The 22,551-nt window shown below is 33.6% G+C and overlaps 3 protein-coding genes across 4 annotated transcripts; 1 reads left to right on the forward strand and 2 right to left on the reverse strand.

Annotated features, from left to right (window-relative positions):
• Positions 1-302: 302 nt before the first annotated feature.
• Positions 303-1,646, forward strand: LOC103834810 (putative F-box protein PP2-B12). The gene is given in 5 exon segments (XM_033273086.1): positions 303-519; positions 522-620; positions 695-747; positions 911-975; positions 1,216-1,646. Coding segments are annotated over 5 exon segments (393 nt in total). The 5' UTR covers positions 303-360; the 3' UTR covers positions 1,233-1,646.
• Positions 1,647-10,279: 8,633 nt separating this feature from the next.
• On the reverse strand, positions 10,280-10,903 carry LOC103874322. The gene has a single exon (XM_009152732.3). The coding sequence runs from the start codon at positions 10,657-10,659 to the stop codon at positions 10,447-10,449; it is 213 nt and encodes a 70-aa protein (XP_009150980.1). The 5' UTR covers positions 10,660-10,903; the 3' UTR covers positions 10,280-10,446.
• A 3,725-nt stretch (positions 10,904-14,628) lies between these two features.
• Positions 14,629-16,852, reverse strand: LOC103874323 (heavy metal-associated isoprenylated plant protein 9). 2 transcript variants are annotated; one of them, XM_033272836.1, is made up of 5 exons: positions 16,549-16,852; positions 16,245-16,473; positions 15,836-16,099; positions 14,990-15,436; positions 14,629-14,949 (listed from the first exon to the last, which is right to left on the reverse strand). In XM_033272836.1, exons 1-4 carry the CDS (start codon positions 16,567-16,569, stop codon positions 15,027-15,029), a joined length of 924 nt encoding a protein of 307 aa, XP_033128727.1. In that variant the 5' UTR covers positions 16,570-16,852; the 3' UTR covers positions 14,629-14,949; positions 14,990-15,026. The 2 variants fall into 2 exon arrangements, with proteins under 2 accessions (XP_033128727.1, XP_009150981.1); XM_009152733.3 differs by having other exon boundaries at positions 14,843-15,436.
• Positions 16,853-22,551: the final 5,699 nt, after the last annotated feature.

The raw sequence follows: 22,551 nt of genomic DNA on the forward strand, positions 1-22,551 counted from the left end.
AAACTGATGTACTACTTACATAAAAGAGATGAGCTATGAGCTCTATGTCTTTCTGTCTGAGAAACCTAATTACCTGTTTGATTACGTTATAAGTATAACATAACAATTTGAGATTTTAAATAAAATTATTTGTGTTGATCAAAAAATAAAATTCTGTATTTGCAGTCAGTATTTAGCATTTTCTGTGTTTGTTCTTCTCCCTGCTTCCTTTGTCTCCTTTATTTCACTTGAGATACCAAAAAAGGTTATTGTCCCAAATTAAAATGATGGCTCATATTAAGAGTTGAGACAAAAAAAAATCGACAAAAATAGAAGTATTAAGCCTTTGACGTAAGAGACAAGTAATGTCTTAGATCTTTGATGAATCTTCTTGATTTACCAGAAGAATGCATAGCCGCCGTGATATCTTTCACCAGCCCCCAAGACGCCTGCCGTGTCTCCTCAGTCTCCAAGTTACTTCGCTCAGCCGCCGATTCCAACGCCGCGTGGGAGAGATTTCTTCCCTCTGATCCTCGTCTGTTGGTTGTTGACTGGTTGATCATTCTCTGTCTAGGTTATCCCATAAACAGCTCTTCCTCCGTTTCTGTGAATCCCCCCTTCTCATCGATGATGGCAGAACGGTAAGTTTACACAACCTCCTCTGTTTTTTCAATGCATGGTTTCTTGAAAATGATTGTTTAAAATTTTGATTTAGAGCTTTTGGATGGAGAAGAGAAGCGGGAAGAAATGTTGGATGCTATCTGCAAGGAAACTGGCTCTGATACCATGTAATGATAATAATGATAATAATATGAAGAAAGCGTGTATGTATTCATTCATTAGGAGAAGTATATATACAAGGGAAACTTAGTAGATAACTATGAACAACTCCTAATCATTATCCTAATATTAACATGTCATTATCTCTACAGAAACTAGAGATTGTTTGGGTTGATTCTCCTGAATACTGGTCATGGATTTCGATTTGGACTCAAGGTTAAACTCTTTTCAGAACGGTCATGAGCATAGCAAAGTGAAACATTGGTTTTCGATCCAAAATTAAAGAGTTATAATATATATAGATATATGCTTCCAATTTGTTAAAAAAAGAATTTTGATAAAGTTGTTAGTAAATTGTTTATTGCATATTTCATCTTTAAATTTTCTGTTTCTTGTAATCCAAAGCTTCTTGGTGTTAACTTTGGTTAGTCTGTAACATGTTTGAGGAAGTTGCAGCCCTTCTAATGGTTTGAGATCGGAGGCAACATAAGCACGTCAACGCTCTCCAAAGGCACGGTTTATGGAGCTTACCTTGTTTTTACAGGAGAAATAGGAGCATTTGGATTTATGTCCCAGCCATTGGAGACGAGGTTCGGGTCCACAAGAACCGGGCTTTGAAACGATAGAAGAGCGTTTCTCCGGAATGAAAGAATATGGGTGGTTGGAGATTGAACTTGGTGAGTATTATGTCGGTTTTGATGAGGAGGAGCTCGAGATGAGCGTCTTAGAGACTAGAGAAGGTGGTTGGAAAGGCGGGATTTTCAAGGGATCGAGATTAGGCTAATATGAAAAAGTGTTGTGTGATTAAGTAACAAGTAAATTCTAGTTTGTTGTGTAGTAAAAGAATTGTAACTCTATTCCAATGTATGGACATGTTGATTTCTGACGCCATTGTGTGATCATGGATGATCCATGATCTTGGTTAGTAACTTGACTGGATAATATGTTGATTATATGCTATCATACCATAACTAACATTAAACTCCAATGGGTCAGGAATTGACCGAAAACAGAATGAAACAACACACTTATAAAGACTTTTACGAGTTCTATATTGTCTTTCTAGGGTAACATCTATTGAATCAAAGAAACACAAATCTCAAATCACTCTTTATTAATCTCTTAATTCTTTAGGAAACTCACTCAAAACCTAAAGCTCTCAACTCATAAGATATGCAAACACCCTTGCATCTCTTTATATATATCTCACTATTTCCTAAACTCATTAGGAATCACAAACAGATATTTTCCTATTCTATAACTCAATAGAACTAGGTAACTTGTATCTTAAGCTAACTCAAGCTTATCTCAACATTCTCCCCCTTAAGCTTGATCTCTTCATTCTTCACATCTTGAACTCCAATGAGATTTCTCATTTCTTTGAACTTGATTCTTCCAAGTGCTTTAGTTAGTATGTCAGCCTTTTGTATCACCCCAGCGACATGTTCCACGCTTACTAGGCCCTTTTCAACGCACTCTCTGATGAAGTGGAACCTTGTGTGAATGTGTTTACTGCGACCATGGAACACTGGATTTTTAGACAGTGCGATTGCAGATTTGTTATCAATTCGTATCACAACTTTCTTGCTTGGGTCTCCGAATATCTCACCAATAAGGTCTTGCAACCATATTGCTTGCTTAGCTGTTTCTGTTGCTGCCATAAACTCCGCTTCACAAGACGATAGAGCAACTATCTCCTGCTTCTGTGAACACCATGTGATTGGGTTGCCACCAAAGTAAAATATATGCCCGGTTGTACTCTTACCATCGTCGGGATCGACATTGTAGCTACTATCACTATAACCAATTAAGCCTTCTTGCGGTTTTGCCTCGAAGATCAATCCGTATGATAGAGTACCTTGCACGTACCTCAGAACTTGTTTCAATGCGGCTTGATGGGACTCCTTTGGACTGTGCATATACCGACTTAGAATGCCAATACTACACGCAAGATCCGGTCTCGTGTGTATCAAGTAACGTAAGCAACCAATGTTCCTTCGGTATTCTGTCTCGTCCACGCCATTCTCCTTCTCGGCTTTGCTTAGTTTCAAACCTGCATCCATAGGTATATGCGTAGAGTTGCATCCTTTCATTCCGGCTTCCTCAAGTATCTTCTTGGCATATTTCTCTTGGCTCAACACAATGCTTCCCTTTCTTTGTATGACTTCTATCCCAAGGTAATAGCTTAACATTCCAAGATCTGTCATATCAAATTTTGCTGCCATATCTCTCTTGAAATCTACTATCATGTTCAAGCTAGACCCTGTAATAAGTAGATCATCGACATAAACTGCAACCACCAGTAGATGTCCTTGCTCCCGTTTCTGATACAGAGAAGGTTCTTTAAGGCAGCGATGGAACTTCAGCTCGTGCAGCACTGCATTGAGCTTCTCATTCCACGCCCTCGGGGCCTGTCGCAGTCCGTAAAGTGCCTTCTTTAGCTTATAGACCTTGCTCTCCTTCCCTTTGATAACAAACCCCTCCGGCTGCGATACATAAACCTCTTCTTTTAGATCACCGTGAAGGAAGGCTGTCTTAACATCTAAGTGGTGCAGCTCCCAACCGTGTGAAGCAGCTATTCCAATGATGAGACAAACCGTCTCTATTCTTGCCACAGGCGCAAAAACTTCTTCAAAATCTATCCCATGCTTTTGAATGTATCCTTTGGCAACAAGGCGTGCCTTGTACTTGCTGATACTCCCATCAGAGTTCCTCTTAACTTTAAATATCCACTTCAATCCTATTGCTTTGCAATGTGATGGGAGATCAACGAGACTCCAAGTATCGTTCTTCACAATGGATTTTATTTCATCTTCGCATGCGTCTCTCCACACTTTTAATTCCTTTGCCTCTTCGTAGTTCCATGGCTCCTCATTGACAAGCATCAAAAGATGTTCACATTCTATCTCACACAACGTCTCGTACATCTCGTCTTCTTCACATAGCAGTTCGTAGTCATCAAGATACGCAGGTTTGATGATCGTACGAGATGAGCGTCTAAGAGCCACGGGTGCTTCCTCTTGTCTACCATCGGTATCCAGTCCTTCTTCTTCGTTGTTTACCTCTTCCACCACTCGTGGAGTATCTTCTTCTCCAACTTCTCTAAAACCAAAGTTGATCATGCTCAAGTTATCATTGGTTTCTTTCTCGTTTTGAAACCACTTCCACTTCTGATCCTCTTCAAATACTACATCCCTGCTAGTCACTATTCTCTGTGTTGATGGATCAAGCAATCGATACGCTTTTGTTCCCGGTTCGGTTCCAAGATGAACCAAAGGTCTTGATCTGTCGTCTAGTTTCTTTAGATGTGGTGTGTCAACCTTCGTATATCCAACACACCCGAAGACTCTTATGTGACCAACATTCGGTTTCTTCCCTTTAAAACTCTCATACGGAGTCTGCAACAGCAGGGTTCTCGTTGCCAGCCTGTTAATGAGGTAGGTTGCGTGTCTGACTGCTTCTCCCCACAAGTAGTTTGGAACGTCCATATGTTTTAGGATACTTCTGGTCATCTCTAGTAATGTTCTGTTTCTTCTTTCAACAACTCCGTTTTGCTGTGGGGCGTATGGAGCTGTTAGGTGTCGCTTAATTCCTGAGCTATCACAAAACTCTCTAAACTCTAGCGAAGTAAATTCTCCTCCTCTGTCGGTTCTAAACGTTTTGATCGTCGTCCCTGTCTCAGCTTCAACTGTAGCTTTAAAAACTTTGAACTTAGTGAAAGCTTCGCTCTTCTCCTTCATGAGAATGGTCCACATATATCTAGAATGGTCGTCGATTAGGACAAAGACATATCTGTTACGTCCAGCGGTAGGTGGTGATATCGGACCACAAAGATCTCCATGTACTAATTCCAAGACTTGTGTTGCACGGTACGAGCTTGTTTGAGGGAAGGAAGTTCGTATTTGTTTCCCTCGCAGACAAGCTTCGCATGTCTCCTTCTCCACTGTAAAACGAGGCATACCAGTTACTAGCTCCTTGTCTATCATTAGTTTAAGATTGGTTAAACCAACATGACCCAAACGTGAATGCCACTTTGATGATTCTTTGTGATGAACTAGCTGTAAGCACCTTCTGTTCTCTATCTCCATCTCTACTTTGTATAGACGATTTGGTGCACGTTTTGCCCTTACAATAAGTTTGCTGTCACGATCATATAGGAGTAGCAAGTCTCCCTTCATTGTTACTTCACAGCCGGATTCGGTAGCCTGTCCAAGGCTTAGTATGTTGCTTCGTAGTTTGGGAATATAGTACACATCAGAAATCGTCTTTCTTTCACCGTTCTTCGTGACCAAGTTGATTGAGCCTTTGCCTGTTATATCTATCCGAGAATCATCACCAAACCTCACCTTCCCAGTTATGCTCCGATCAATCCTCGAAAAATACTCGAGATTTCCAGTCATGTGGTTACTGGCTCCATTATCTAAGTACCACAAGTTCTCACTAGCTGTAGTTGCATCGAGTTTGTTTGGTATGACCTTCCGCTCATTGAGATACACTATCTCATTGACCATCAATTCATCAGCTTCTCGTGTAGTATCCGCTTCACTTTCTTGTGTTTCTTGCAGCTTAAGTAAGAGATCAGGACAGTTCTGAACGAAGTGCCCTATCTTATCACATCGATAACATACCACCCTTGATGCATCTCGTTCTTGGCGGTAGTATCCTCCATTCCTTTGATTTCCGTATCGACCACGGCCTCTTCCTCGATAGCCGTAACGACCACCTCTGCCTCTACCTCTCGTGTAGTCATATTTTTCTTGGTAAGGTTGCTGCTGTGAGTCGTTATTAGCATACATTAGTTTGCTTTGCCCCTGATCTTCTTGTTTTTCTTCTTCTTCTTCATCATTGATTCTCTCTTCATATGCTTTTAGCCGTCCTATGATATCCTCAAAGCTTGTCTTGTTGAGATCAAGAACTTGTTCTAAGGCAGCTATGATATGTATGTATTTCTTTCTTGGTAGGCTATGAAGAAATTTCTTAACCACCTTTGGTTCCTCAATGACCTCTCCTAGTGCTGCCGATTTTGTTGATAATTCTGAAATTTTCCCAACAAAACTATCAATCGTATCAGTCTCCTTCATCTTTAGTCGATTGAAGTCTGCTGTTAGGGTTTGTAAGCGGGCTTCACGCACACGGTCAGCTCCCATATGCCTCGTCTTTATTGCTTCCCAAATTTCTTTTGCGGTATCAAGGTTCCCTACTTGAAGAAGTAACGATTCTGGTATTGACTGGAATAATAGAGCTCTTGCGACATCATTCTTTTCCCCACTTTTCTCTCCTGTATCAATGGCCTCCCAGACCTTGTGAACTTTCAACGCTGCTTGCATTCTCATTGTCCATACGGTATAGTTAGTGTCGTTGAGCATCGGACACTGAATTGACGAAGAACCACCATTCTTCAAGTTGCTAGTCACTGCAACGATATCTCCCATGTTTGCTTTAATTCAATAGTATGCTCTGATACCAATTATTGAATCAAAGAAACACAAATCTCAAATCACTCTTTATTAATCTCTTAATTCTTTAGGAAACTCACTCAAAACCTAAAGCTCTCAACTCATAAGATATGCAAACACCCTTGCATCTCTTTATATATATCTCACTATTTCCTAAACTCATTAGGAATCACAAACAGATATTTTCCTATTCTATAACTCAATAGAACTAGGTAACTTGTATCTTAAGCTAACTCAAGCTTATCTCAACAACATCTCGGTGAGACTTTAGCTGGCAATCTTTACCATAGAATCGAGAATTAACAGGCTTTCGTTGATGGTAGGTTTATCTTGTTTCAGGTTTTACATCAGTAATGTAATGAGTAGTCACAGCAAGGAAGGAGTAGGCCTGGGCATTTATCCGGATCCGAAGACCCGACCTGAAAAATCCCGACCTGATCCTTTTACTCTATTGGGTCTTGTTGTGAAGGACCTGCGGGTCTTGAACCCGACACGAACCTGAGACCCGAGTGAGATATCCAAAAATCCAAACTTCTAATATATATTAGGTATATATGGATGTTTTAGTTTACTTTTGGTATTATGGGTATTTTTTTAAGTTTCAAATTTTAGTTTTTGGGTATGGTTTTGGGTTTCAAATAAAAGTTTAGATTTTCAAAATATAATTGAAATAATCAAATAAAATTTTGGATATTTTTCATGTCATTGGATCAGATTTTAGATAAAATTTCTCATATTTTTGAGTATTTAAATATTTTATGTGTGTTTTAGGTATTTTTTGGAGTTGGACCCTGATACGTCCTAAATTAGGGAAGGATCACTCAATCGGACTTACGGGATATGAACTCGCCAAAAGGGAGAACTGGTCGATTGAATGGTGACACAAGAAAGGCGGAGAGTCTCTTGATATTACCGAGCTTTGATTGTTGCTTGATATGACGCACAAGTCCAACAAAGAAAGTAATGGTGGATCGAAGGGTCGCACAACAGATGTGGAAGGCTGCTGATATTCCCGAAGCTAATTTGTTGCCGGATGTGACGCACCGGTCCAACAAAGATGCAATCTCGATCCCTTGCTTGATATGACGCACAAGTCAAACGGGAAAGAGGTGTTTACTTGGAGCTAACCACACCAAGAAACGAGAAGTGAGAATCCATCTCAAAGTTTCAAAAATAATAATCCAAGCTTATTTTATTTCATTGATCAAATGACCTTTATATAATAGGCAAAACATACAATAGGTTGGAATACAAAAAACTAGTCAAACATAGAAATTAGCAACTTATAAAAACAAGGAAGACTTGACCAAAGACTTTGATTTAACCAAAATCATAAATGTCTTGACTTGACCGAAATTGAAAGATTGTAGTCGTAAGACTCTTTGGCTGCTCTCGTGCTTCCACATGGTCAACGGTCTCTAAATTGCCGTCAGATTGATATATTATACGACCATTACTTATAATTTCTTATTGGGTCTTTCTTTCTTTGGGCAGATACATGTTCATAAACACATTTTCAATATACTTCAAGTCCATCTCGTTTAATCGCAAACCCATAAGCCAAACCTTCTTGATTTGTTTTTGCTGCTGATTCGGAGCGCATCAGACCCGATATGACTTGAACCGAACCCGATCCGTAACCGAACCAAATCCGAATCGACAAACTCTAATTACTCTATTAGGTCCAACTATCTAAGACCCGATCCGGATCTGAGAAGACCCGAACTGACCCGAACCAAAAATTTTAAATTAATCTATCGGATCCTAAATTCTTAGATCCAAAGGATCCGGACCTGCAATGATCCGATCCGAACCCGATCTGAGTATCCGAAAGTCCAGGCATAGGAAGGAGAAAGAAGATGTAGTGAAGAAAACTATATATCTATCTATATATATAAAAATATGTTTGTCTCCCTCCTGTGATGTCACGTCATCAAGTCGTGCGTTATAGGATAGACACGTATCCCATTTTATATTTGGGGCCAAAATAAAACAAAAGGCTGTCAGGGGTAATTGAACTCAGCACCTTTAGCACTAGTAATTTTTCTTAGAACCACTAGGCTAAAGTCACTTTTTATAAATATGTGGCCGCGAAAATACTTATTATCGTGTCGGCTGGAAGTCCATGCTTTTTCTGCTTGTGGCCAGGACCGGCACTGGACTGACGTCAAGATAAAGATCGTGAAGTTAAAAACTTTGCTCCAAACAGTTTTGCAATGTTTTCAACCTTTATAACTTGATGCATATAATATATATCAAAATACATTTGTTGTACACGCTTTTATAAGTTTTGCTTTTAAAAGAAGGTATTTGCAGTTGTAAATGTTTTGTACCAGTGAAGTAATGGTTAAAAAACCTCTATAGATATGTCATTTTAAAATAACACTCAACTTCTATATATAGTCAATACATATGTCCATGTTATATTCTAAACTAAATATTTTCTCTTTTAAAAATATAGAAAACAGTTTTTTTTAGTCTACAAGCAAATGTTGTAGAGCAAGTATGCATTATACAAAATAATATATATTTAAAATCTATACGCAAAAACATAAAAGTTGATATAGACTTCTTTCTGACACATGCACACTCCACTATGAATAAGAATAAAAAAACAGTATTCTCATCAAACTTTATCACAAATCCACATTTGTACATCTATAATTATGAGTTGGACAATTAATTAATTTGATACAATACCAAAGTAAGAATAATCGAAAAACAACTATACCACCGCATACTAATAAGTAACACATAACAGATAACCAAATTCTTGAATCTTAAAACAAATTTTAACTCGAGCATTTAGTGAATATCAAATTAACTAATATCCCGCCCGTAGGGCGGACCGATACTATATATATATATATATATGCTCGTTTTTTTAATAAACTTTAACCGATAGTCCGATAGTATTTGTTTCTTTATAGGCTTCATCGCCCAACCTCTACCTTCTATTCTATTTAATTTGTAGACCCATTTTATTGTAACCAAGACAGAAGCCCAAATGCAGTTTTAACGAAGTCAACAGACTTACATCCGTTGATCTACTGCTTGTAAGCATTCATCACTGTTTTATTAATCCGGTGTTTACCACTTTGTTGAAGAGGGCGGTTTCTCTAGGTGTGACAGCTCAATGTTACCAAAAAAAAAAGAAGTGCGACAGCTCCTCATATTGGCGAAATTGCAGCATAACACTGCAAGCAACAACAGTTTGACCTCCAAGAATTTGCTAACACTGACACTAGCGAATGACATTTTGATTAGAATATGTGACTGATCTCGTGGATGAACGCTTTCAAGATTAATTGAGGATGAATCTTGGGATCATGCTGAAGCTAATACGCATAAAAAAGCGAAGAAACAGAATGATATGGAAGGCATGAGCGGTCCTTGGCTTTTAGGAAAAAGACGAGTAGTATTCAGCAAATTCTTAGTTGCTTGTGGTAATAGACTGGTGTCTAGTAAACACATGCACAAGAGCCAAAAAGACTTTCACAATTTTTGAAAGTCACACAAGACTTCTCCTAACGTCTGAATGATCATTGTTTTTCAATGAACTGTCATGTGATTCTGGTCCCCTTCTCCATAGTGTCGGTTTCCTTTTCCACCAAAAAAACAGTCCCGAATTATTAAATTTTTATATAAAACAATTCCGCAATAATATCTCTTATCTACACAAAAATACAAAACAAAATGGTTGCGTTAAGTTAATCTCTCATTATCAAAATAATATGGTGAGTTTTGAGTGACGAAGTTCAATGAACGTCATACACACTTTTCAATTTAATACACATACTTTCTGTGGTGCTGAATAATATCAATTATCTAACAAAATAAAAATAAAAGAATTTTCTTAATATAAACAAATTTAATTCAAAAGAATAAAAGCCCTTTCTCAAAAAACAAAAAAAAAAAAACAAATCAAAAGAAAATTAATTATTGACCGCGTATTTCATACGCTTTTTCAATATATCTTCATAGTTATCCACAATGTCTACCGTTGTCAATGATACATGAATTTTTTTTGAACCCTCTAATAGTTAATTTTCAACGTTACAAAATAAATTTAAATGTTTTTCTAAATTTTTGATTTATCATTGTAGGAAAACATCAACAGAGGAAATAAATAGAAAGTTGCCATTGCATAACACAAGCATGCATGTTTCGAAATTACAATCAAGAAGAAGAAAATTCGAAAATCTCTTCGTCTATACAAAGTAAGAAGAACTCAGAAATTCAAGAGAAACGCGGCGTAGTTTGGAGCGCAAGATGATGAGACGTCGCTACGAGGCAAGGAAGAATCAGCTTGGCCACGGCTAGTGGGAGCCCGCACCCTTCGACGGCGACTTGTTGGTGGTAGAGGGAGGAGTGTGGCGGTGATGCGAGCTAGCGCCAACGTGTATTCTTCAAGCAACTCAGCGGCAATAGCTACTGTTATCATGACGATTTGAAGGTTCTCTGATTATAATTTACTTGTTGATGTCTTGCTAAAGAAAATCTCTAGTAACCTTTTTTGTAATGTGCAGAAAAAGACAATGTGGTTTAGCTTTTAAGAGACGGTATGGTATTTATAGAGTATGGGCTCCGAAGCTGATGGTCATAAATTTTGGTAGGTTCTGGTTATAAATTATTGTAGCCGTCAGATCTACCGACTTCTATTGAATTTATTTAATTTTGTTTCTACTTTTATCTTTAACTCTATTGTAGTTAGGGTCACATTATTTTCGCCAGAAATATCTCATACAAAAACGATGTATAAGAAATGGATGATAACATGTTTTTTTGGTCAAAACATGTTATTTCCAAAAATTAAATGCTAGGTTTTAATGTATATGGAAAAACTATAATGATGTGCATGGGACATATATGTGACAAAGATGGTGGGATGGGCTGAAGTTACTAGAAGTATGAAGCTGGAATGGGCAAGAATGAGCGATTAAGAGTATGAATGTGACGTGTTGATTTGGGTAATGTAATCAGTATGTGAATACGTGACGCTTTTGGGAGATTCTAAATTTTGTTGGAACATCTTCCGGGTGCTAGGGGATATATATATATATATATATATATAATTAACCAAGAAGGCATGAATATTTGAAGCTGCACTCTTACATTAGGACGATCAAAACATGGGAGCTAATATTTATTAAGGAATGTTTTATATTCACTAGTGGTCACTTCTTTTGGATGGTCTAGTGTAACCAAGATAATGCCAATGTTAGTCAAAGTAAAACTATAAATATTTGCTAATCTTAAATGTGTTAATTGTTTTATATTCACTAGTGGCCACTTCTTTTGGATGGTCTAATGTAACCAAGATAATGCCAATGTTAGTCAAAGTAAAACTATAAATATTTGCTAATAATTAGTCCAACGACTTGTATGATTGTAGACCCTAGGAAAATCAAAGACATCCTGCGTGGTGTACCTACCTAATGCTCATGATGTGATTTGTTTTTAGGAAAATAACAGATGATTTTTGTTTTTATTATTTTTAATCACTACTTTGTAAAAGTAAAACGTGTACCTACGTATATCTTATTAAAATAGAAATACATTTAAAGAATATTTGGAAACATAAATAGCAGTAAAAAAATATAATATTATTTGAAAACATAGATATCAATATATTAAACAAAAAGAGTAATTAGCTTATGTTATTAAGAAAAATTTGGAAGTCTATTATATTATGAGAAACTATATATCTGGATCAGCTTTAAAATATACGAAAATGGTCCAAGCTAACTATCTAAAAAATATATTTTGTCAAAATAATCATAAAACAAAATTTAAACTTTATGTACTTATTTCAAATCAAAATATTAATTTAAAATTGATTTATATCAAAATTGATTCAAAAATATATATATTCAAAAAATGATTTTTACTAAAATATTTTTCAATAACCATTATAAAAAATGTTTTAAATATATATAAGAAAAATACAATACAAAGTCCAATTTCATACACCAACATAAATTATGGTTTTATATTTCACATTAAGTTTAAAAAAATACAATATATATGATGGTATGTATAAAATACAATTAATTATATGAGTACTTATATGATGGTATGTATAAAATAAATTAATTATATGATAATATATATATGATATAACATAGTGACATGAAAAATACATAACAACATATTTTGAAAAAAAATAATATATAGAATATTATATTATACTTATAAAAAACAAAACAACCTTTAATAGAAAATATATAACACTGTCTACTTACAATAAATATATATTTATGTAAAAGATAACGTAAGCACGGGTCAAAATCTAGTCAAAATGTAAGAGTGAAATCTGAAATTCTTATCGTAGCCGTAAGTTGAGAAGTCATGACTTTATTTGTCATATTTGGCTACAAGAGAAACTTCAGCTCTAATTGTTGGCAAAGACACCGATTGGCACAAGCAACATCAACTAAGACTATATGAACCAAACTTCCTAGTTAACCAAAAATGAATTAATAAAAACTAACAAGTCTATTACATAAACTCAGGGAGTTAATAACTTACAGTGCCCATGACTTGTTTTTGATTAATTATATTTTCTAAGATTTGGTATCATCATCAAATATTTGTATTGAGTTTTGTAATTATTCTAATTAAAAATAATGGTTTCCGAGTTGTTGGGAGACCGATGGACATAATATTTGTGCACAATTTGTTTTTTTTACGAACATATTTGATATTCTTGTAATGGTTGTGTTGGTGGATAGATAAGGGCCATTGGCTTTATCGAAAATCCTCTTACCCAATCCTTTCTTTTCAAATCATATCCTTATAGATTCTAGTGTCTCAAAGTCTCAAGTGATGAAAAATAACCTTCAATTATTTTCTTAACCAATTATGGGTTAGTTCTAAACTATACTTTACAGAGCTTTAGTGTATGCTGCATCTTGGAAAAAAGTTATATATATCGCATATTACTTTGTCTTCTGGTATATTTATTTAACAAATTTGATATATAAATGATTAATAATACAAAATACAATTTTATGAAAACTGTAGACTTTATGGTAGTAACAAGAATACATGGAAGGTTTGGTTATGAATGATCAGACACAGCTGTAACACATTTAATATGTTCCTAAAATTACATATCTCATGCATGCTAACTCTCAACTGAAAAAGAAGAAGAAAACACTCGTTAAATTTACTCTAATCTCCTCATTAGCTGTGGTTCAACTTTACTTATAATAAGCAGAGTATAACAACCAAATTATTGAGTTTACGATCCGATTTTCTCAAAACTATAATGTAACCTTAAGTACGTTTCAGTGACATTCGTCCTTGCATCATCCACCGGGAAGAAACTGGTGTCTAGGCCTGGGCATTCAGGTCGCCGGGTCGGGTTCGGATCGGGTCCTTTCGGATCCGAATCTTTCGGATCTAAGAGTTTAAGACCCGATAGAGTAATTTCAAATTCTCGATTCCGGGTCGGTTCGGATAGGGTCGGGTTTTAGATAGTTAGACCCATTCGGGTAATTAGAATTTATTGATTCGGATTCGGTTTGGTTTCGGGTCGGGTTCGGTTCGGGTTCGATCTAAAGATCTAAAAATAAAAAAAAATATCTGAAAATATTTATAAATCCGAAAATATTCAAAATTTTATTCAAAATTTGTGTTTTTATTATATTAAAATGTGTATATATACTAAACTATGCAAGATACAACAACAATTTGTTGTTTTCTAGTGGTTGATCCCCATGTTCTCTAGACAAATAACTCGTTTTCGATTCCCCTTTAATGCATTTTATTTAATTTACATTATTAATTTGGGTACCCATCGGATTTCGGGTTTGGGTCGGGTCCAAGATCCGCGGGTCCTCTGCAACAAGACCCGATAGGGTAATTTGATCGGATCGGTTCTTATCCGAACCGGGTTTTTTCGAGTTGGTTTCCGGTCGGATCTTTGGATCCGGGTAAAATATCCAGGCCTACTGGTGTCAGTGGTGTTTTTGATTCGAGAGTTCTTAACCTAAAACAAGAAGATAACACATAGCTAGGAATCATGCGTTCTGGCCCAAAATTGTGGAGGAGATCTTGCAACTCTCTCGGTTTTCTTTTCTGCGTAACCCTTTCGTGGGCTTTCTGATCTACGGCCCATCTCATCGTATCGTCACGTCATCCAATAATAGTTCACGTGATCTGCATGACTAAATCCAATGCTTTTCGCCTAAGAATCAGTTTCACAATGTGTTTTCTTGTATATATTAAGCTGTTTTGGAAAAAAGAAAAAAATAGAAACCCTTTAAAATTGAAAGGTTAAGAAGAAATAGACAAGGCAGGCTGGAAAAGCTGCCACGTTCGAGAAATGGAGATTGACGTAGCAAAAGAAAAAAAGGAACACACCATGTGCGACCCACAAGGATCTCTAGTCCTCGCTAGATTCTTCTGTCCCTCTAAAAATTCCAATTTCCATTACAAAATAATACTATATTTCACAGGAATATAGAAAACGATCGTAACGCACCATCCGAACACACTCACTGTCACACACGCACATCCACGTATACTTTCATGAATTGAATAGATTCCGTATCGATCGTTTTTTCAGTTGCCATTACGTACATACCAAGTGTAAAAACTAAAAAGTATCCATCGATAAATAAAGATACCAACCACCATTTATAAAAAATTAAATAATATATAAATAGTTTACATTTTGCATCGTTACCTATTTTCTTTATTCTTTTTACGTAATCAATTCCCCTAAATATATATATATATATATATATATATATATATATATATATATATATATATCAATTCCGTGGATCATAAGAAACCAAGTTAAGAAATGCAACAAGCGTTAGGGTTCTCGTCGCTGAAAAGCTGCGGCGGAGGAACCCTTTCTATGACGTATGAAGGCTGATAATAATACATCATCCTCTTCATCCCTTCTTCTTCCCACACACGCATCTCTTCCGAAGCCTCCATCTCTTCTCCGTCACCGTCCTCTTCCTTTTCATCTCCCGCCTCCTTCTCCTCTCCTGTTTCTGCGGGTTCCTCACCGCCTTCACCGGTCTCCTCCTTCTTTTCTTCCTCCACCTCAGGTTTTTCAGCTTCCGGGTCGGGTTGGGGTACGATTCGGGCCTGCTTTTTGGTCCGACGGTAGACGTAGTCCACAAGTTTCTCTTCGTCCATCGTCCCAGTCACTATTACTTTTCCGTTGGTGTGCTCCGTTACAGTTGTTTGGACCCCTAAAAGCAAGAATATTAATCAGTTTAAATGAATTAAGTTACACCAATTTACCAAAGTATACAGAAGGAACCGTGCTACCCACGTATGGATTTCCATACAAACTGAATTTAAAGTTGACGCAGGGACATGAAAATCAAAAAAGACTACAAATTGAAATAGTATTGTGATATACGAAAACATATATATATCTTGAAAACAGTGGGGAAGCGAATATTAAAATACATTTTTGTATGTTATTGCCATTCATTGAAAACAATTATAAGTATAAAAATATATTGATCCATATAACCAAGCTTAAAAAAAATCAATGTACCCGTCCTACAGAATTTTAATATTTTTACATTAAACAGGAGTATGTTTGTTTTGACTAGATCCAGTATACGTAAATGCACATGTACCTCTCATTTTAAGAATTTTCTTCTTTAGCTGGTCAGCACAAGCTTGACAGTGCATGTTGACGCTGAGCTCGACGGTGGTGAGGCCGGAGACTTGAGAGGTTATGACCGGTGGCAGCGGTTCTCCCTCGGCCGCCGGAAGCGGCGAGAGGACTTTGGCCATTCTTTTAGTCTTCTTCTTGATTTTGTTGCACACTGCTTGGGGATCCAACACTCCTTTCACCGTCACTTGGTTCTCATTCATGTCCATCACTACTTCTTCCACACCTATGCATTTTTACACAAATAAAGTAATTATTCATATAAGATATATAGGTACTTTAAAAAGTATAGATGCCTAGTTTCAAATCTTATTTTGGTTACAATTATTCTTTAGCTGAATCTATTTCTCCCTCTATTAATATATTTGTACCTCTAATTTTTAGTATAGATCTTTGGATCTTCTTAGCACATCCTACACAATGCAAGTCGACGTAGAGTATGAATGGTGGAGGCGGTGGTGGCGGCTGCGGCTCCTCCTCCACAGTTGGGTTTTCCTCCTCGGTCGCCGCTTGCTTCTCCTCCCCCACATCTTTCTTCTTATCCTCAGCGGAGGCGGGCTCTGGGACGGCCTCTGGAGCAGAGACTGCCTCCTTTTCCTCCTAATAATGAAAACATCAGTTACCAATTAATAATAAAAGGTTTTTGTTGCAAATTAGAATATTGTTGAATCTTACTTGTTTAACTTCTTCTCCCATTTCTACAATCACTGGATATTGGAAGATGAAATTGAAACGAAGAAGAGAGAGGGATGTTTTGAAGGATGAGTAGGGCAAGAGGGAGTATTTATATGAAAGACTAAAATATAAAAAGACGAAGGAAGAATTCGAATTATTGATGAATAATGAAGGTTATAGTATAAGGTAGGAATTAACAGAACATAAAGCATAAGAGGTTGATTCCATAGCACATGGCAGAGAACTAATCATCGAACATATATAGACACACCCCCTTCACCCTTGTACCTTATATATATATTTATTCTCACATTCAGTTATGTTTTAATTATAACTTTTTTTACAAACAACTTATTCGACTTTTTTCGGTTTACTTTTTTTGTGAAAAGGTTTTGTTTTACCATTTTTTTAAGAGGGCTGTGAACAGATGTTGGTATGTTTTATAGACATATAAAGTGGGTGTTCTTTATCATTTCCGATTATCCTACTATATATTAATTGATAAGTCACTTTAGTGATTTTTGCTTACGTGTCAATCATTGGTGAACTCTTACAAAATTATTAGAATTTGATTGGTCGATGATATTTTATTTTTATTTATTTTAATTAGATCTAAAAAAAAAGTCTACAACCAATTAATATCACTTGCCAAATAATTACATAATATTACAAAAATGATTTATGGTAACTAATTGTTGAAATTATAGAAAGTGAAATAAATTGATAATTTTAAATTTAAAAAATACATAAAATAATAAACGACAAACCATTTATATAAATCAACATAATGATTTTATATTCTTATATAAAAGTATTATATTTTATATAAATTATCATAATAACTATTAACATCTTTTAAAGTTCATATTATATGCTTTATAAATCATCTATAAAAACATTTATCAAATTATTTATCTTGGCTTATTGTATATTTTAAATTATTATAAGAGTTTGTAAGTCATCTATAAGAGCTTAAAATCAAAGCTATATATCCTACTATATATTAATTGAGAAGTTATTTAAGAGATTTTTGGTTATGTGTCGATCATTTATGAAATCTTTAAGAACTGGTATAAATTGATTGTCGATAATTTTTAATTTTGATTTATTTTTATTTATTTTAATTAGATTTAAAAGAAAAAATAAGTCTATAAACAGTTAATATCACTTGCCAAACAATCTACATAATATTACAAATAATTATTTATGGTAACTAATTGTTGAAACTATACAAAGAGTAATAATGTTTGATCAATTTTTATATATTTATAAACTACATAAAAATAGTAAACACATTTATTTATTACATCGATATAATGATTTTATATTCTTATATAAAGCCTTATTTTTGCATATAAAGTATTATAATAACTATTAATATCTAATAAAATTCATACATGCTTTATAAATCATCTATAAAACATAAATACATTTATAAAATTAATTATCTTGGCTTATCATATGTTTTAAATTATGATAAGAGGTTTTAATTTATTTATACAAGCTTATAAATTAATTTATAAAATATATTTTTAAATTTAATTTTATATTAAATGATAAATCACTTAATTGATTTTTTTCTTAGGTGTCGATCATATATAGAATATGAGAAAAAATATTATAATGTGATTTGTTAATGGGTTTTCAATTTTTATTTATTTTATGAGTATGAAAATTAGTTCTAGAAATAATTTTATCAGTATCCAAAACCTAAATATATTGCACAAAATAATATATGGTAATTAAATATGTTATTTATACAATATATATAATGCTTCATAAAATCATTTTTAGCAATCAAGTATTTCTAAACTATATAAAATATTTCAAAATTTTTAGTATTATATACCTTTAAAACTTAAGTAGTTTTATTAAAAACTGAATCATGAATATTATACATAACTAATTTTAGTACAATTATCAATACAAAATATCAAAAAATATTTAAAATAGTCATATTTATCCTTTTTAAAACAATTATTCTTTGAATAAATATTTAACAAAAACACATAATGATAAAAACATATTTTAATTTGAAAAATTATAATAAATATATTGTTACAAAACATTTAAATCTGCAAAACCGCATGCATCCACTTAATTGCTTTGTAAATGTAATCACACGTAATATTTAGTTGCACTTAGACTACTTTTTGGCATACAAATCAATTTTTTTCTTTTTTTTTGCTAAATCAAATTTTTTCTTCAACATGCGGATTCAGTTTTTTTAAGTTTTGATATAGCGAACATCATCCTCATGGTTGCACATGCAAACGAACCACTAACACAACGAAGGATTCATTATAAAATTCATTCATGGGAGAAAGATATATTCTTGATAACGAGGAAAATAATATATAAGTAAAAATAACCATGGGACAATAATTTTTGGCATCGAAAAGGACAATACTTTGCATCATACTCACCGACTTTAGTGATTACATTATATATTAATTATTCCTTCATTTGTTATATAGAGGGAATTTCTTTCGAAATTCCTACTTTAAAGTCTAATGTATCTAAGTCATAACCCAATGTCGTTCGAGAAAAGATGATGAGATGACTTGTCATCATCTCTACGACTCTCACACTCTACTTTTGACTAATTTTTATTTATTAAGAGAATATTAGTTATACATTATAGAGGTTATAGCTTAAGGAAAGTATTATGTTTCTATCTTTGTTAAATATTGGTGCTAATAAACCTTAGTTACTCGTTCGTATTCCTAAATTTAATAGAAGTTTCATTAAAAAATAAACTCTAAGTATCTAACCTTTTATTTTTGTATTAGTGCGTCGTCGTCATTTGCCAGTATTATGTAATTAAGGATATTATAAAATGTTAAAAGTTATCATATACTCCTCTCTTTACTTTTGTTTAATTAATACTTACATTTTTTTTTTCGAACTTTGCTTATTGCATATATTGCACAAACTACATAGTGAAATCAGTCAAATGCACTAAGATTGATCATATGTGGCTCTCCTATCTCCTACATTGGGTTGGGGAACAATAATTGAATCTGATTTACAGTGGTAGGGTTTATCTGTCAACTGCTAAAACAGTGCATTTGCCATAACATTCACTCATTCTGCACTTTCATTGTCGGCTCAATGATGATAAATTCTGTTTACAACATCATACGAGAAAACCGTAGAAGAACGACGTTACTGACAGTCGAAACTTTTTGTAAAGTTTTATGCACACTATTATAGTTTTTCTTTTTTACCTTACAATTTTATTATAGTTTGAATTTTTGCGCAACACTGCGGCGCACATAAATAATAAAAATTTCTCAGGAATTATGTTTTTTTCTCCTTGTCCAAATATTTTCGAATAGTTTGACCTTTGAAGTGGATAGAGAAGACAAATCAAACTGTAGTTTTATTCATTGTATGGAACTATGCAAAGAATTTAATCTTGGTTCCTTAAAGCAGATTTGTAGATTTGATTTATTTCCTTTTAGAAGAAGCATCTAAATCCTTTACCTATAAGTTCGGTCAGTTCTATTACCGACACTATTAACAATCTAATCAGTAGAAAACTCATTAAACACTGTGTTTTATATTACAGTATATCATTAAAATTTTACAAACCAAATATAATTTGGCATGGGTGCAGCGTGGGGTGCACAACAAATTTTGAAAAAGAAATATTAAATATTATTTGTGAATTAAAAAATTTGTAAGAACCACGTGGGATGATTTTGATTAAATTTGGACAAATGAAAGATGATCTATATAATTGTTTCACAGTTAAAGACAGCTATGAAAGCATTTTCAAAGAAAATTCTATTTTTTTCTCTAAAATAAAGTAAAAAATAATATAAAATAAAAATAACTTTATTTTATTTTTTATTCCTTCATATATGAACAAAAAAGATTTATTTTATTTATGGAGTGAAAAAAATAATATTATGAATAATTTTTATTTTATAATCTCTTTTACTCTATTTTAAAATAAAAAAAATAGAAAATGATTGGAGATGCCGTGGGAAACCAATAGCGGATGGTTACTTTTTATTATGCGACTAATGTTATTTAACGTCACGACTATTGTTATGTCACGTATTATTATTACTTTTGATTGAGCATTACGTAACTATTTTGAATTTGAATATACGCAAAGTGAAACGTCGTGATGAACGAAATTTTGGAACCTCATCCTCATATCGCACATGCATTTTGTTACCAATCTAAACCAAGGTGTGTAAGTGTAACCGAAACCGGTCCAAAAAGGTTAAAGAGCCATAAATGCCTATATAGTACATATTAATTCTTTAAAATTTGAGAGCTAATTAAGACAAATAATTTATTAAGTGTTGCCCAGAACCAGTCGTGTATGTAAAATCACATGTGCGCTTTTTGATTTATTGCAGCCTTAAAATATAGATGCGTATGTATAACAAAATATAAGCTACAGTTGGATGATCATAATTAGAAACTCAAGTGATCCAAAGTGTGATGAGAATTCACTCAGATTCTTGATGCATGTAGCTGAGCGGTTTCAAATCCATGTTTGGTACTACGAGTAACTTCTGATTAGGGATAATTATAATAAATCAGAAAACTGATCCAAATACAATCTTATACTCAATTAACTTGATTCGAAACCCGGGTCATAGATCTAGCCTTCAAGTATAAATTAGTTAGAGATATTATATTGTGGATGCTTAATAGATTTTTATTAGAATTTATTTTTACAACATTCTTAAGAATTTAGTTTAGCTTATATTTACTTATATAACGATATGCTTTTTTTAATTCCAATAGTCAGTAATCATCTTTGATACATTCTGATTTTTATCTAATTATACATATATTCACAGTTAAACATATGTTTTAACTGTGTGTCTTAGTCTATACGCCAAAATATCTGATAGATTTAAAGCAGAACACTATTTCTTAATATTTAATATATGATTATGTATATTTTCTTAATTAATATGAAATCATGTTTGATTGTACTAATCAAATGTTGTATAGTGGTATTCAACATAAGAAAAGCCTTGGTCAGAAAATAATAAGAAAATCCTTGATGAGAGATTATGATTGGTGAGGTCATCCATTTTTTTTATTTTTCTTTCTACTTTATAGTAATATACATGTAAAAAGGTAAACAGTCCGGATGCATGTTTGCATGTGCCCAAACACCTGGAGCTGACTCAGCGTTACAACATGCTGCATGCATACGTTTAGTGGGTATCTATGTACGCATCTTTTTTTCGATATACCTTATCAACTAAATTGTTCAGTTTCGAAAGCAATGTATTTAGTGTACATACTGGACTAATTACCACATTATCTAATACATGTTTAGAATATTTTCTGACTAATGTCGAAAGATGTATGATCATTTGTTCCAATCCAAATATTAATAAATTGAGCCAAAGCCAAGATCCAAAATGTTTAGAAAAATCAAAGTTAAAACCGATATAGATAAACATCTGACCCCAAAACATTATCACTAAACTACCACCATTTGGTTATGTATACATTTTTATCCAAATATACTCTATATAACACGTCGATCTAACTAACAAAAGAAACTTTTATCTCCATATTTTTGGTGGGTTTGGCAAGTATTTTCATAAATGTATAGAATAATGAAAAACGAAATTATTTTACAGAAGTAGAATAGGCATTATTAATATTTGATACTCGTGCTGCATATGTTCTGAAAATGGTAGTGGTCGTTATCAACAAATAATATTTTCAAAAAAAAAAAAATTATAGTTTGTTTAGATTTTAATCATTTAAGTAGTAATTTTTTTGTTGACCAAAAAAGTAGTAATTTAAAAATTTTAATATGAAGCTTGGTTTATCTATTATCTATTTCAATTGTTACTAATTATAGTTTTCTTATTATTGTATTTAGTTTACCTAGAAAACTAAATATATGAAAATATTTTAAAATTTGGATGTTTAAATCAAATATAGCAAAATAGTAAAAATATAAAGAATTCACAAATATATATACAGTATTTTTTTTCATAATGATAT

Source organism: Brassica rapa, chromosome A06, assembly GCF_000309985.2.
Source record: "Brassica rapa cultivar Chiifu-401-42 chromosome A06, CAAS_Brap_v3.01, whole genome shotgun sequence".
Lineage (NCBI taxonomy): Eukaryota > Viridiplantae > Streptophyta > Magnoliopsida > Brassicales > Brassicaceae > Brassica > Brassica rapa.